General features: G+C 46.3%; 1 protein-coding gene and 1 long non-coding RNA gene across 2 annotated transcripts in view; both read left to right on the forward strand.

Moving 5' to 3' along the window:
• The window catches only part of LOC111950980 (calcium-binding protein 8-like), a 53,143-nt gene that overhangs the window by 15,030 nt on the left and 21,131 nt on the right, over window positions 1–16,982 (forward strand). Inside the window, exon 4 of the mRNA XM_070434538.1 lies at window positions 1,413–1,563. Coding sequence (XP_070290639.1) covers window positions 1,413–1,563 — 151 coding nt within the window. The remainder of the gene's footprint in view (window positions 1–1,412; window positions 1,564–16,982) is intronic.
• LOC111950197 (uncharacterized) lies at window positions 2,526–5,831 on the forward strand. The gene is made up of 3 exons (XR_002875468.2): window positions 2,526–2,787; window positions 5,344–5,406; window positions 5,516–5,831. It is a non-coding gene; the product is annotated as an uncharacterized lncRNA (long non-coding RNA).

Consider the following 16,982-nt stretch of genomic DNA (forward strand, 5'->3'; position numbering starts at 1 on the left):
TAAGCACTGCAGTGCATAAAATGTGAGTAGAAATGAGATGAAAAATGTGAGCATAAAATGAGTAGTTGATTCAAAAAGAGAGAAAGACAATTAAGGAGAAGCAAGAGAGCGAGCGAGAGAGGGCTATATTTCGCTAGCTATATTTCTAGTATATATTTTTTTCTCTTTCACTTTCACTTAGTATCGAATGCAGCTCACTAGTTTGGCCTACTCAAACACCAGCTCAAACAGAGAGGGATGCTATGTAGTTGATGCTATGATAGATGCTATGCTATGTTGATAAACAGACCTGAATTTGTCCAATAGAAACTCTTGTTTGCAACTGTTGAACTAATAATTAAACCCTATATCAGCTAGATGCAGGCAAGAGTATGCAATGCGGTAATTGAATGTGTAACTGTCTCTCACCTTGATTACAAAAAATGCTCTCAACCTGTGCACCTAAGTTGTAACTTTCATTCATAAGCTAGGTTGAGCAGGGAGTATCATGTATCACGTAGTAGCCTAAACTTATCGATGTTACATTGAGCTGGGTGAATGGAATATGAATGACAGTCATCCAATATGCTGTAATAGAATAAAATATAAAAATAATCGTCCTCCCTCATCTTAAACTGCAGCGTCTGCCACTGCGGTACAGGTATACCTCTAGGCCATCAGTCACTCCACAGGCATATTTTCTTCTCTCTTCTCCTTCAGTCATTCTGACCACAGTGGCAGGGGAACAAAAGAGTTCTCTCTCTCCTTAGTCTCTCTTCCTCTCTCTCTCTCACTCCCACTCTTTCTTTTTCTCTCTCTCTGTATTTGCTGTGTCAAACTGAGTGAATAGATTGTGTTTCACAAGGTAAATAGGCATCCAATTGTGAATGGGAGTAGGAGGCAAGGGCAGGAGGGAGATTAAAGCACTCAAAAGTGAAATGAATGAAAAAATAAAAAACGTCTGAGACTCAGACTCTCTATTGATTGGAATGAAACTTCACTCACTCACTCACACACTCACACACACTCACACACACACACCACACACAACACACACACACACACACACCACACACACACACACACACACACCACACACACACACACACACACACACACACACACACACACACACACACCACACACACACCACACACACACACACACACACACACACAAATGAGAGTTAAAATTCTATAATATGACCTTGGAATGTATCTGCATAGTACTGCTATTTGTGTGCATATATCTTCAACTCTTACAGTGTGGTTGTGTGTGTGTGTGTGTGTGTGTGTGTTGTGGTGTGTGTGTGTGTGTGTGTGTGTGTGTGTGTTGGTTGTGTGTGTGTGGTGTGTGTGTTCAGCATGCCTGTGTGCGTGTTTGGATGCATGTGTTCCTGTGTGCTTGCGTGTGTGTCTGTCTTGCCCCTGCAGTTTGACATGCAGCAGATGTCTCTTGACGAGCTGAAGCAGGTTCTGTTCCATGCGTTCCAAGACCACCTGACAATGAAGGATATCGAGAACATCATCATCAACGAAGAGGAGAGCCTCAACGAGACAGGGAACTGCCCCGAGTACGAGGGAGGTGAGGAGGGGGGGGACAGAGAGGGCGAGAGCTGAGAGAGATAGAGATAGATGGTAGAGATAGAGGGACAGAAATCTAAAATGAAACCTCAGGGAACAGCCAGACAGCCTGAAGTAGGAGAGAGTGGAGGGGAGTAAAATAGAGAGCGAGAGAGAGAGATTTCCCCTACCACATAGAATAAGGATTTCAGAATATCCAGTTAGAGACACTACATTTTCAGTCTCTGGGCTCGGTGCTTCTATGTGGTGATCTCAACGCCAGGACTGAGGTGAGGTGGACTACATAGAATCAGAAGGAAACACCTATCTATTTGGAAAGGCATCTCTCTACAATTAAACAAATCCCCATTCACAGAAAGAGTTATGATAGTGTGGTTAACAAAAGTAGGAGAGAGATACTTCATTTCTGCAAAGGTCTCAGTATATACTGTATATTGTTAATGGTAGGACAAGGGGTGACTCATTGGGCCGATTCACATACAGCTCTGTGCTAGGGAGACAGTGTGGTGGACTACTCCATAACCGATATGCCACCTCAATATAATAATGCATTTACAGTCATGCCACAACTTGCCCTGTCGGATCACTTCCAGATCACATTTTACCTTAAAGATCTATGGAGTCAACCAAAATCCCAAATCAGAAACCATATCTATTCAATCTCCCTCCCATTTACAAATGGAAAAAGACCAATGACAGAGCATTTGAGACAACATTAAACAACGATTTTTTTTTTTATAAAAAAATTAACCCGTTTTTTTTTCATCTAAATGCATTTGTTTGAAGAAATGCCTTTTTGAACATGTGAACTTTTATGTGCTTGTATTTAATCTGTAAATATAAATAAAATGTGAACGCACGAATCTGTTTAGACAGAGAGAAATACAGAACCGTGCCTAGTCATGATTGGTTGAGATAATGAGGGGCCGGGACATTCACGAGAAATCCATTCTGTCCTGCGAGGCTTCTCTGTCAAATGGCACATCCTGCTCTCTGCTACCACGAATATTTGAAAGATCCGTTGGATTTACTCATATTTTCATCATGGACAACACGCTAAGTGTAGCTACAGCTTTCAATAACAGTGTCGTCCTGAATACAGCTGCTGGTATCGACACAGCTCTGTCATCTGTGGCAAAAGCAGTCTGGACTGGTTGAAGCCGAGTGGGAAGGATTATTTTGGGAGTGTTTCAGTCAGCTGTGAATCATCATAATCCATACACAGGTAAGAGTCTATAGTTAAAACGCCGAGATAGCTACATGTGTTTATACGTTTTGTCTCAACTATATCAAAAAGTAGTTTTCATTGCTGGCTATTGTTAGCTATATACGGTGCATTCGGAAAGTATTCAGACCCCTTCCCTTTTTCTACATTTTGTTATGTTACAGCCTTGTTTTAAAATGGATTACATTTATTTTTCTCCTCAACAATCTACACACAATACCACATAATGACAAAGTGAAAACAGGTTTTTAGATTTTTTTGCTCGTTTAAAAATAAAAACAAAAATATATAATTTACATAAGTATTCAGACCCTTTGCTATGACACATTGAGCTCAGTTGCATTCTGTTTCCATTGATCATCCCTGAGATGTTTCTACAATTTGGAGTTCACATGTAGTGAATTGATTTGATTGGACATGATTTGGTAAGATACACACATGTCTATATAGTGTCCCACAGTTGACAGTGCATGTCAGAGCAAAAACCAAGCCATGAGGTCGAAGAAATTGTCTGTAGAGCTCCGATACACAAATCTGGGGAAGGGTACAAGAACATTTCTGCAGCATTGAAGGTCCCCAAGAACCCAGTGGCCTCCATCATTCTTAAATGGAAGAAGTTTGGAACCACCAAGACTCTTCCTAGAGCTGGCCGCCCAGCCAAACTGAACAAACGGGGGAGAAGGGCCTTGGTCAGGGTGGTGACCAAGAACCCGATGGTCACTCTGACAGAGCTCCAGAGTTCCTCTGTGGAGATAGGAGAACCTTGAAGAGGACAACCATCTGCAGCACTCCACCAATCAGGTCTTTATGGTAGTGGCCAAACGGAGGCCACTACTCAGTAAAAGGCACATGACAGCCCGCTTGGAGTTTGCCAGAAAGCACCTAAAGGACTCAGACCATGAGAAAAAAGATTCTCTGGTCTGATGAAACCAAGATTGAACTCTTTAGCCTGAATGCCAAATGTAACGTCTGGAGGAAACCGGGCACCATCCCTACGCTGAAGCATTTTGATGTCAGCATCGTGCTGTGGGGGATGTTCGAAGGAAAGATGAACAGAGCAAAGTACAGAGAGAACCTTGATGAAAACCTGCTCCAGAGCGTTCAGGACCTCAGACTGGGGCGAAGGTTAAACTTCCAACAGGACAACGACCCTAAGCACACAGCCAAGACAACGCTGGAGTGGCTTTGGGAGAACTCTCTGAATGTCCTTCACGGCAGCGACGCTCCCCATCCCACCTGACAGAGCTTGAGAGAACCTGCAGAGAATAATTAGTGAAACTCCCCAAATACAGGTGTGCCAAGCTTCAACAAAGTCTCTGAATACTTATGTAAATGTGATATTTACGTATTATCTTTATTTATACATTTTCAACCCTTTCTAAAAAAGTCAAGGGGTCTGAATACTTTCTGAATGCACTGTAGCTAGCTAGACAGTTGCATACTGCTCTTAATATTGATTGCTGATGTGCTAATCCATGCCATGGAAATAGCTACTGTTTCGATTAGCAAGCTAATCAAACTCCATGTTAAGTGGAGCTCCCAAGTGGCGCAGCGGTCTAAGGCACTGCATCTCAGTGCTTGAGGCGTCACTACAGACACTCTTGTCCGAATCCAGGCGAGTCCCATAGGGCGGCGCACAACTGGCACAACGTTGTCTGGGTTTGGCTGGTGTAGGCCTTCATTGTAAATAAGAATTTGTTCTTAACTGACTTGCCTAGTTAAATAAAATTTGAAAAATGTGATTGGGACAATGAAGTGATAGCTAGCTAGATTATAGATTTTGAGTTGTTTTTTTGCATTTTCATCTCGCTGGATAGCTAGATGAATACCATTTACATGTAGCCAGCTGGTAATTATGATGCTAAATGTTTTCTAAATCTAGCTAGTTATCTTCAATCTTGTAGTTTTTGCATTACCATCGTTGGGCTGGAAGCAGGATGAATGTGTACAGGGTATTTTAGTACAGCTGTAGCAGTCAACAGGCAATAACAAGCTATTCATAGCTTGCACCTCTGTCACTCGGTCGAGTCATGCCATTGTTATGAATGTTCTCAAGCCCCCCTCTATCGGCGGTGCCCTAAAGTGGTGATAAGTCATTCTGGACGGAGGCTAACTACTGTTTCGTCTAAATTACACTATAGTGCCTGGAGATACGATGACATTGCTAAAGTAGTCAAACATTTAGTGGGAAACAACTTTGCCAGCATTATCGTCAAATTGACTTTAGAAAGATGGCAATGTTGTCATTAGTCAAAAATAGCTAGCAATGCTAACATTAGCTAGCTAAAATCCGGTGGCCTCCCATCAAAATGATGACAAAAGGTCCTTACTACTGATTTACCTCCTTTTGAATGTCATTGTATTTCCAAGCCACTGTCGTGCACTTTTGATTAAATCTATAACACTGCTCATTGACGATGCGTTGAGTAGAATGCTCAGTCGGCGATCAGTTCAAAAACAAACTTTCAAAACAATATTGTGACAAAACATGCAACCTATGAAAAGGATACTAATGAATTCATGTTTTAACATGTTTTTCTGGAACTTGTCGTTCAGCATAAACCTGCTCGCTGCCACCAGTACAAGGAGATGATCGAGGGGGAACAAGCAATGCTTCAGGTATTTTGTCTTTGTACTTATTTATTGAACTTGGGGGTCAATGAATGTTATTGCTGGTATGCAAAAGTTTAATGTCTTGTCTGTTTTTGTCTGCTTTCCTCCTTTACAGCTTGTATTGTCTGAGGCCTGGTGTTGTGGCCAAGGAGCTTTCACTCAGATGGAACCTGCAGTGTTGACATCCTTCCTGCTAGAGATGTGAAAGCATCCCCGGGACTGGACACGGCAAACATATATTTCTGAAGATCAGGACTTTTGCAATGAGAATGCCATGGATATTACATGTCCTGCTCCAAAGGGCAGTATAGAAATATGCTCTCAGGCTAGATTCCTTTGTTCGTATCATATCACTGAAAGGATCTTATGATATAGGCCTATGTCTAGATAGTATTTTTCCTCATTGTACTGTAGGCTACTACCTTTAGCACTTGAAGTTAATAAAGTATTTTAATGCTGAGATATTTTTTGTTTTTTCAAGAACGACTTCACTGCTTTATCACATGGCCACATTTACATTTCCAAATGAATACTTTAAGAGATGGGTGGGTCTAATGCTTTAGAGGGTTTGAACGATGCTAAATGGGCGGAAACAAAGAGCAGCATCGTAGCTGTTCAATGTTAAAGGTTATCTTTATTATACAACAATAGGCAATTTAATACTGTTATTGATTTGCCTAATGGGGGAACTTGGTGAGAATCCCTCCTGCAGCACCAGTCCCTCCTGCAGCAAAGCACCCCCACAACATGCTGCTGCCACCCCCGTGCTTCACGGTTGGGTTGGTGTTCTTCGGCTTGCAAGCTTCCCCCTTTTTTCCTCCAAACATAACAATGGTCATGATGGCCAAACAGTTCTATTTTTGTTTCATCAGACCAGAGGACATTTCTCCAAAAAGTACAATCTTTGTCCCCATGTGCAGTTGCAAAACGTAGTCTGGCCTTTTTATGGCGGTTTTGGAGCAGTGGCTTCTTCCTTGCGGAGAAGCCTTTCAGGTTATGTCGATATAGGACTTGTTTTACTATGGATATAGATACTTTTGTACCTGTTTCCTCCAGCATCTTCACAAGGTCCTTTGCTCTTGTTCTGGCATTGATTTGCACTTTTCGCACCAAAGTACATTAATCTCTAGGAGACACAACGCATCTCCTTCCTGAGTGGTATGACGGCTGCATGGTCCCATGGTGTTTAAACTTGTTTGTACAGATGAACCCGGTACCTTCAGGAGTTTGGATATTGCTCCCAAGGATGAACCAGACTTGTGGAGGTCTACAATTTTTCTTCTGAGGTCTTGGCTGATTTCTTTTGATTTTCCCATGATGTCAAGCAAAGAGGCACTGAGTTTGAAGATAGGCCTTGAAATACATCCACAGGTACACCTCAACCTGACTCAAATTATGTCAATTATCCTATCAGAAGCTTCTAAAGCCATGACATCATTTTCTGGAATTTTCCAAGCTGTTTAACTTCTTCGAGCTATGAGGCAGTATTTGGAAGTTTGGATGAATGAGGGGCCCAGAGTAAACTGCCTGTTACTCAGGCACAGAAGCTAGGATATGCATATAATTGGCAGTATTGGATAGAAAACACTCTAAATCTTCCAAAACTGTTAATAGAATGTCTGTGAGTATAACACAACTGATATGGCAGGCGAAAACCCGAGGACATTCCATACAGAATTTTATTTTTTTAGCTCACCCGTGATTACTATGGCTGTCAATGGGAATATGAAAGGAAAACCTCCCAGATTGCAGTTCCTAGGGCTTGCACTAGATGTCAACAGTCCTTAGAAAGAGTTTCAGGCTTGTTTTTTGAAAAATGAGCTAGAATTTGTAGTTTTAGTAAGTGGCTCCCATTTTGGCTGTAGTGTTAGTTGCGCGTTCTGGTGAGTGCGCGTACTTCGTTATTTATCTCCGGTAATGGTCTCCGGTATTCTCCGTCTTAAATTGTATTGTTTATTTTTATATTAGGGTACCTGAGGATTGATTAGGAATGTTGTTTGATGTGTTTGGAAGAAGTTTATTGGTAATTTACGGGATTAATATGGATGCATTTTGAACGAGGGAAACCGGTGGATTACTGAGTCTAGCGCGCCAATGAAACTGACTTTTTGGGGATATAAAGAAGGACTTTATTGAACAAAAGGACCATTTGTTACGTAGCAGGGACCCTTGTGATTGCAACCAGATGAAGATCTTCAAAGGTAAGTGATTTATTTTATCACTATTTCTGACTTTCGTGACGCCTCTGCTTGGTTGGAAAATGTTTGTAATGCTTTTGTGTGCGGGGCACTGTCCTCAGATAATCGCATGGTCTGACAACGCGGCTGGATTATCAAGAAGTTAATCTTTTAAATGACACTTGTGTTTTCATGAATGTTTAATATTACGATTTCTGTCATTTGAATTTCGCACTCTGCAATTTTACCAGATGTTGTCGAGGTGGGACGCTTGCGTCCCAATGATCCGTAAGACGTTAAAGGCACAGTCAATTTAGTGAATGTAAACTTCTGACCCACTGGAATTGTGACACAGTGAATTATAAGTGAAATAATGTCTGTAAACAATTGTTGGAAAAATGAAAAAAAAATGAAAAAAATGAAAAATGAGTTTTAATGACTCCAACCTAAGTGTATGTTAACTTCCGATTTCAACTGTTTATTGTTTAGATTTTCTACCACCAAGTTTACAACTTCACTATTACAGTGGAATGTTTTGTCCAGGAAGTTGTCTAAAAGGGATTGAATTTGTTGTTGCCTAATTGTTTTTTTTAACGTTTCCACACTACATTCCTTCCATCTATAGCATTTCTTAATATTACTCAGTTCCTTTGTCTTTGATGCCTCATGATTGAGTATTGCTCTGTTCAAGTAGACTGTGATTTTGCTGTGATCTGATAGGGGTGTCAGTGGGCTGACTGTGAACGCTCTGAGAGACTCTGGGTAGAGGTCAGTGATAAAGTATTATACAGTACTACTGCCACGAGATGAGCTATAGGTGTACCTACCATAGGAGTCCACTGGAAGCCTACCATTGACTATGTACATATCCAGCGTGCGACAGAGCTGCAGGAGTTGTCACCTGTTTTTGTTGGTTATGTTCTCATAGTTGTGCCTAGGGGGGCATATGGGGGAGGGAATGCTGTCCCCTCCAGTCAGTTGTTTGTCCCCCTGTGTGCTGAGGGTGTCAGGTTCTTGTCCGGTTCTGGCATTTAGGTCGCCACAGACTAGTACATGTCCCTGGGCCTGGAAATGATTGATTTACCCCTCCAGGATGGAGAACCTGTCTTCATTAAAGTATGGGGATTCTAGTGGGGGGATATAGGTAGCACACAGGAGGACATTTTTCTCTGTTAAGATCATTTCCTTTTTGAATTTCTAGCCAAATGTAAAATGTTCCTGTTTTGATTAATTTAATAGAGTGAGTTATGTCTGTTCTATATCAAATGTGCATACCCCCTGAGTACCTTCCCTGTTTCACACCTGGTAGTTTGGTGGATGAGACTACCAGCTCTCTGTAACCTAGAGGGCAACCAGTGGGTCCGTCTCCTCTATACCATGTTTCTTGTAGGATGACAATGTCTGTATTTCCGATTTCTTTGATGAAGTCCAGGTTCCTGCTCTTTAGGCTAAAGGTAGATGACCTCAGGCCTTAGATATTCCAGGATGAGATAGTGAAGGCTTTTTGTCCAATGTTGTTGGTCGTGTGGTTTGGCCTCAGGCCAGTAAGTGTGAGCAGAGCCTGCTGAGCATCTGGTACATTCCATTGGCTTGGGCTAGTGTAAGAGTGGGGGTTGGGCCTGTTTGCCAGCTCACGGCCTGGGCGTATGTGTGACTTCCATGTTGAGGCTCTCTTTGCTGGGGTGGGGTGCATGGGGTGAGCAGGAGTGGCATAGGTCTGATCTGAGGGGGCCTAAATAGGGTGTGGGCATGGTTGACCTGGGGGGGTGTTGATTGGTTGGGGTGGGTGTGTGGATGTGGCTGGTGGTGTTGTGGTCTGGATGTAGGTCCTCTCGGCGTGGGTCCTCTATGTGTAGGTCTGGGAGAGTGTCTCACTGGTCTGGGCGGGGTGTCTATTGATCTGTTGCTCCTGTTTGAAGTGTTGGGGCTGCGTTTGAGAGCGATGTCCTTTAGGGTCCGGTGCGAAGGTGGGCACTGCTGCCTTGTATAGGTGGACCTGGTCGTAGAGGCTGTTCAAGTCCAGGGTGGAGTGGTGGGCCAGGAAAATATTTGGTTTTAAGGCACAGTCATGGGAAATACTTGCATTTACCCGCTGTATGGTAGCATGGTGGAAGTCTTTTCGGGATTGCAGGGTGGAGATAACCACTTGTGCGTTGGGGAAAGGTGAAGAAGCTTTTTCAATCAATCCCTTGAGTGCTGTGGCCACCCTTTCCTGCTGTGCTCTCAGGTTGTTTGTTCCTGTGTGTATTATTATGTGGCTGGGTGACCCTTGTTGGTCCTCAGACAGAAGGTCTAGGGCGCGCTGGGCGTTTGGACACCAGAGTCCGTGTTTGGGAAAAAGTTGTTTTTCCTTTTATATATTTCCCATTTGAGTCCATAAGAAGTCTGTGTCTGTGTATGTCCTCAGTGGGTGTGGGGGGGGGGGTGTCAGGAGGGCTATCAGGGTGGCTGACAGGGGGGTGCTCAGAGGGGGTGAGATCCCCTGGGCTTGGGATTCTTCATTTGTCTGTCCCGCTGTGATTTCGACGCTATGGTTAGGGTCTGTGGTGGACTGTTCTGCTGTGGTGTCAAGACTTTTGTCGGGAGCTGAGGTGGGCTGATCTGCTGGCTTCTCTGTGGGAGTGGCCACCTCTCTAGTAGGCTGTTCTCTGTTACACACCATCCCCCTCGCCCTCTCCTCCAGCACTCTGATCCTCTCCTCTAGTACTTTGTTCTTTTCCTGCTCCTGCTCTTTCTCCTGTTGATGTTGTCTCACCACAGTCCAGAGTGCAGATATGTCTCTCTCCACCTCCAGCTCTCCAGGTCTAGTTAAGAGGGTGTTGGACTGTTGTCTGGGTCTGTGCTGACTGGAGTGTTATCACCTGCTGTTCCAGCTCCACCTTTTTTATTTTTTATTTTATTTTTTAATTTCACCTTTATTTAACCAGGTAAGCAAGTTGAGAACAAGTTCTCATTTACAACTGCGACCTGGCCAAGATAAAGCAAAGCAGTGCGACAGAAACAACAACAAGAAAAAAACACAATAGGAAAAAAAGAAAGTCTATATACAGTGTGTGCAAATGGCATGAGGAGGTATGGCAATAAATAGGCCATAGTAGCAAAGTAATTACAATTTAGCAGATTAACACTAGAGTGATAGATGAGCAGATGATGAGCAGATGATGGTGTGTAAGTAGTGAAACTGGTGTGCAAAATAGCAGCAAAGTAAATAAAAACAATATGGGGGATGAGGTAGGTAAATTGGGTGGGCTATTTACAGATGGACTATGTACAGCTGCAGCGATCGGTTAGCTGCTCAGATAGCTGATGTTTAAAGTTAGTGAGGGAAATGTAAGTCTCCAGCTTCAGCGATTTTTGCAATTCGTTCCAGTCACTGGCAGCAGAGAACTGGAAGGAAAGGCGGCCTTACTTCCAGCTGGGTGAATTTATCCTTTTCAATGAGGGAGTAGTACTCTGTGCTGGGAGGTTGACTTTCCGTTTGGGGTTGCTCGTCTGTGGGGTTATATAATGAAGAGGTCTGGTTAGACTCGCTTTGGGTGGGGGTATCTTTCTCAAGGGAGAGCTTCTCCTGCTGAACTAATTCTTTGATTAAGTGAAAGTCCAGCTGGAACTGTTTGGGGTTGCCCTGTACCAATACTGTTCCAGACTAATAGAGATGTATAGCTGACTCAGAGACCTCGTTGTCTAGTATCCTGAGTTTCCACCCACCGTTAACACCCCCCTTCTTAACAGAGTGGTAGTGTGTTAATATAGCACTGTGCCATGCCAGGGGATGGTCTGTGTGGAAGATTAAGTTGCTTATGTTCCCATTTTATAGCAGTCAGCAAAAAGTGTCTCTTGATTTTCCACAAGGAGGTTCATTTTGTACTCTTTTCTTGCCTTATAATTTTTTACATAGAGGGTACTGTATTTTATTTACCTCTGAACAGCAGTAGGCAGCTTCAAAGCCCTCTGCATATGGTTGGGGTAGCCTGTTTGATTCTCCTGCCATTGTTGGGCTAAAGGGCATTGACACCATTGTATATACCATTGTAATGTATTTTTCTTCTTGGCATTTGGAAATAAAATGTAGCTTCAGACTAAACATTACTCAATTAGTTCCAGGTTTGATGGTGTTTTCAGGTTTCTGTTTGTTTTCCAGAGCATTTGCTGTATAGCTTTGGAATAATAATCTTTGGTAGTTGTAAGCCTTTGTGGTATCCCGGGAGGTCTACCCCGGGGGGCGGTAATAGAGGGGAGGTACGTGTTGCGACGTTGGCTCCCTCTGCTGGGAGTACACGAGCTGGGCACCCCGACACGGATGGCTCCAAGTGGAGGTAATTAGGGTAAAGTGCCAACCAGCCATGGAGGTCACATAAAAGGAGCACTGTGGCACGGACCGGGAGAGACCAACACAGAGCCAAAGCTGAAAAAAAGGACCAAGCCCAAACCTACGTGATTTTCTTTGTTATGTTTATTTTATGGCCTAGTAAAGTCGTGTTTGCTGACTAAAACCTCCCGGTCTCTGTGTTAATCTCTGCACGCTCAACCGAACACCCCACGGTTTACCACATATGGTGGAGAATGCGGACAACTTAGTAGCTTTGGGTGCCGTGGGGTCGAGCGTACGGAGATTACCATGGAGGAGCTGGTGGCTCAGTTTATCCGCAGCCAGCAGAAGCAACAGGCTCTCCAGGACCAAGCACTGGAGGATCAGCGCCAACAAAACCTCAGACTGGTAGCGGAGGTAGCCCAGTTGAAGGCTGGGAGGGCTCAGGAGTTAAGTTAAGTTAAAAGAGGAAGGTGATGTGGAGACATATTTGTGCACCTTCGAGAGGACGGCTCAGAGGGAAGGATGGCAGAGAGAGTGGACCCAGCGAGGGGAAGAACTGCACAGAGAGAGGCGGGGGGCTGAAGGGGGCCCGGACGGAACCAGCCGAGGCCGTGAACCGGGAGAGTGACCCAAACCGATGACGTCGGCCACTGCTGGCCCTATATCAGAGGCGTTGCTATGAGTACGGTGAGCCCGGACACCTCGTGTGGAGCTGTCCCGGCCAGGAGGAGGCCATGCCATCCACATCCCCCAGCCCTGGGATAACCCAGATGGCGAATTATGTCACCTCCTGTTGGGCGCACACCGAGATGGCCCCTCCGATGGTTCCTGTATGAATCGATGCCATAGGCACCAGCGCTCTGCTGGACTCCGGCAGCATGGTGACCCTGGCCCACCCACAGTGGCTCACACAAGAGGGGAAAGACGAACCGGGGGATGAGGAGGTGACAGTGTCCTGTGTACACAGGGACACAAAGAGGTACCCAACTGTGCCGGTGGGGATAACCACCCAAGATGCGAGTGGGGGCTGTCCTAAACCTGCCCGTGTCCATTCTCCTCGGTCGAGATTGCCCTCTCTTCCAGGCACTGTGGAGGAGGGACCTTGGGGTCCCACATGAGGTAGGAAGGAGAGGAAAAGGACGGTGGCCTGTACAACCCACCCCCTGCCGCGAGAGGTGTCCACTGGGCCCGAGTCGTACCCGGAGGAGGGAGACGACCCCGCTCCGGAAAGCAAGCCACCGTGCGAGGAAGACCTCAGGCTCCCCTTTATGGAGGTGGAGGCACCAGACGGACCTCCCAACACGGGAATCCTCACGGGTCAGTTCGGGATGGCCCACTTAGAAGACCCCAATCTCCAGAACGCGAGGGGCCAGGTGATTGCAGTGGATGGCGTGTTGTTACCTGGGGTAAGTGAATGGCGCTACCCCCACTTTGCCATCAAGCATAATTTATTGTATCAGGTAGTAAAGCACAATGGGGACGACGGACTTGTTACTCATACCCAGCCAGTATGTTAGGACTGTCTTGCAGCTTGCCCACACCCACCTGCTTGGGGCACACCTGGGGATGAAGAAAGCCAGGGAGCAGATCGGGAACCGGTTCCACTGGCCTGGAGTCAAGCACGCCGTGGTGGACTACTGCCGTAGTTGCCCGGAGTGCTAGATCACAGCTCCGAGGGTACATTATAGAAACCCTTTAGTTCCCTTGCCAGTTATAGGTGTGCCATTTGAGCAGGTGGGGATGGATCTGGTGGCGCCATTGGTGAAGACCGCGAAGGCACACCAATACATCCTGGTGATCATGGATTACGCCACTCGGTATCCTGACGCAATCCCGTTACGCATGGCGGCAGTGAAAGGTAACGCACGGGAGCTCTTCCATTTATTCAGCCGGGTGGGTATTCCACGGGAAACCCTGAGGGACCAGGGCACTGCATTCATGTCTCGTGTGATGAAAGATGTCTGCAATCTACTACAAATCAAATAGGTGAGGACCAGTGTGTACCATTCACAAACGGACGGGCAAGTCGAACACTTCAATAAGACCCTAAAGCAGATGCTGAAGAAGGCCATCGAGCGAGACGGGAGGAACTGGGACCAGCTGCTAAGCCCACCTGATGTTCTCAGTGCGCGAGGTACCCCAAGCGTCCACTGGGTACTCCCCCTTTGAGCTCCTGTATGGCTGTCAGCCCCGCGGACTGCTGGATCTAGCCAAGGAGGTCTGGGAGGAGCAGCCTCTCCCCCCTCCCCCCATCGCAGCGTAGTAGAACATGAGGAGGAGCTGAGGGAGAAGATGACGGCAATTTTGCCAGTGGTGAGAGAGTACATGGCCCAGGCGCAACATGCCCAGGAGCGTGTCTACAATCGGGGGACCCAACCACGAGAGTTTCACCTAGGTGAGAAGGTCTTGGTGTTGATCCCTACAACGGAGAGTCAATTCCTGACTACATGGCATGGGCCCTACGACATAGTAGAGAGGGTAAGTGATGTCAATTACAAGGTCCTCCAACTGGGGCGGAGAAAACCCCTCCAGCTTTTCCATGTGAACTTGCTGAAGAAATGGCGCGACGTGTGACCCGGCCACAGCAGAGCCCGCCCCCTGTCGAAGTTGCAATGGGGGAAGACCACAGCCCGACCCAATGACAAGAGCTCAGTTGGACCAGCAGAATACGGCCGTGTTCTCAGAAGTGCCGGGGCACACGGATCTCGTGGAACATCATATCCACACGTCCGGGAAAGTGTGTAAATGGCCATACCGGATACAAGAAGCCCGGAGGGTGACGGTCCAGCGGGAGGTGATGACAATGCTAGAGATCGGGGTACTGGAGGAGTCCCACAGTGAGTGGTCTTGCCCTATAGTGCTGGTGCCGAAACCTGACGGAACTGTCCACTTCTGCAATGACTTCTGGGGTCTGAACGAGGTCAGTAAGTCCGACGCCTACCCCATTCCCCAGGTGGACGATCTGATCGACCGCTTGGGGATGGCGAGATACGTCAGCACCTTGGACCTGACGAAGGGGTACTGACAGGTGCCGCTGGCAGCTGCCTCCCAGGAGAAGACGGCCTTCTCCACCCCAGGGGGGCTATACCACTACCGGGTTCTTCCTTTCGGGCTCCACGGGTCCCCAGCGAGCTTTCAGAGACTCATGGACCGCGTCCTGCGGCCACACAGTGAGTACGCGGCTGCTTACTTGGATAACATAATTGTGCACAGTGACAGTTGGGAGTCCCATCTCTGTAGGTTACAGGCAGTGGTGGATGTGCTAAGGGATGCTGGTCTGACCGCGAACCCCCACAAGTGCAAGCTGGGCTACGCCGAGGTGGAGTATCAGATCGGCAGGGAAATGTGAAGCCCCAAGAGAAAAAAATCGCTGCTATTAAGAAATGGCCAGTCCCCCGAACCAGGAGGCAGGTGAAGTCATTCCTGGGGTTAGCAGGCTACTACAGTTGATTTGTACCTAACTTTGCCGCAATAGCTTCTCCCCTCACAGACCTAACGAAGGCACGACTACCCTAGAAGGAGAGATGGACGGAGGACACAGAGGCGGCATTCCAGGCCCTGAAGGATGCATCATGTTCGCACCCGGTATTCGTCACCCCGGACTTCTCAAAAACGTCATGGTCCAGACATACGCGTCTGACACGGGTAGGGGCCGTCTTGTCCCAAGAGCAGGAAGGCGAGGAGCACCCAATCAAGTATGTCCGCAGGAAGCTCCTCCCGAGGGAGAAGTACTCGATTGTCGAGAAGGAGTGCCTCGCCGTAAAGTAGGCACTGGACACCCTCAAGTATTACCTCCTCGGGAGGAAGTTCACCCTGATCACTGACCCTGCCCCCCTTGTGTAGATGACAAGAGGTAAGGACACAAATGACCGTGTCACCCGCTGGTTCCTGTTCTTACAACGATTCTCTTTCTGTCATCCACAGGTCGGGGGCCTAGCACGGCAATGTGGACGCCCTCTCCAGGAGGGATGCAAACCTAGCCCTGAGCATGCCTCCCTCCCGGTCAGGGCTAAGGGGGGGGGGGGTATCCCAGGATGTCTACCCCGGGGGGGCGGTAATAGAGGGGAGGTACGTACTGCGATGTTGGCTCCCTCTGCTGGGAGTACACGAGCTGGGCACCCCGACACAGATGGTAATTAGGGGAAAGTGCCAACCAGCCGTGGAGGCCACATAAAAGGAGCACTGTGGCACACCGCGGGAGAGGACCGGGAGAGACCGACACAGAGCCAAAGCTGAGAAGAAGGACCAAGCCAAACCTACGTGATTTATTTTATGGCCTAGTAAAGTCGTGTTTGCCGACTAAAACCTCCCAGTCTCTGTATTAATCTCTGCACGCTCAACCCAACACCCCACGGTTTACCACACCTTCCAGGTAATTCCGTCCAAAATCAGGTTGTAGGTTTGTAGTTTTGATTTTGAGTGAAGGTTATGTTGTGGAGGGTGATATCCTGTATATGTCCTTGCCAAAAAATGTAAGTTTATCTAACTCTAAATCTATCTGCTGAAAAATGCAGGAGCTCATCTGCTCATGACCTTTGTCTCTCTCTTCTTCTCTCCCGCACCCCAAATATCTCTGTAGTTAGTATCATTTCCTAAAGCCTAAGTAATTCACTTTTGGTTCTTTGTATTGTTTTTTTTTTCAAGCATACGGACGTGAGATGAGTTATTAATTGTGCGAATCAATGAGTCCCCCGCCCCAAGTTGTGTGGCCGGGTGCCTATTAGGCTTAATGGCTTTAATATTTTTTGTTTAAGTCAAATGATTTCTCCCCTTTTCTCATGTTGATTATTATTTTGGCTCTGCTGGCCCATTGTAAATTATCAATACATTTCTGATCAATAGATACAATTCTGAACATAGTCATTTATAATGCTAACGCAGAGGCACCAATAAATTGTCCAGTACACTTATTGTACGCTGTTTGAATGTACATTCCCTTATGTCTATGCTTCTAAGGTGACTAAGAGGCTTTACTAATTCTTGTGACGAAGTGTATCAGTGACCTGTATTCTGTAATTAGTTACAAAACCATAGAAATGCAATTGTGTATTGCTGCTGTTTGTCAGATATCCAACCGTCACCTCTGTTGACCA

Source organism: Salvelinus sp. IW2-2015, linkage group LG23, assembly GCF_002910315.2.
Source record: "Salvelinus sp. IW2-2015 linkage group LG23, ASM291031v2, whole genome shotgun sequence".
NCBI lineage: Eukaryota > Metazoa > Chordata > Actinopteri > Salmoniformes > Salmonidae > Salvelinus > Salvelinus sp. IW2-2015.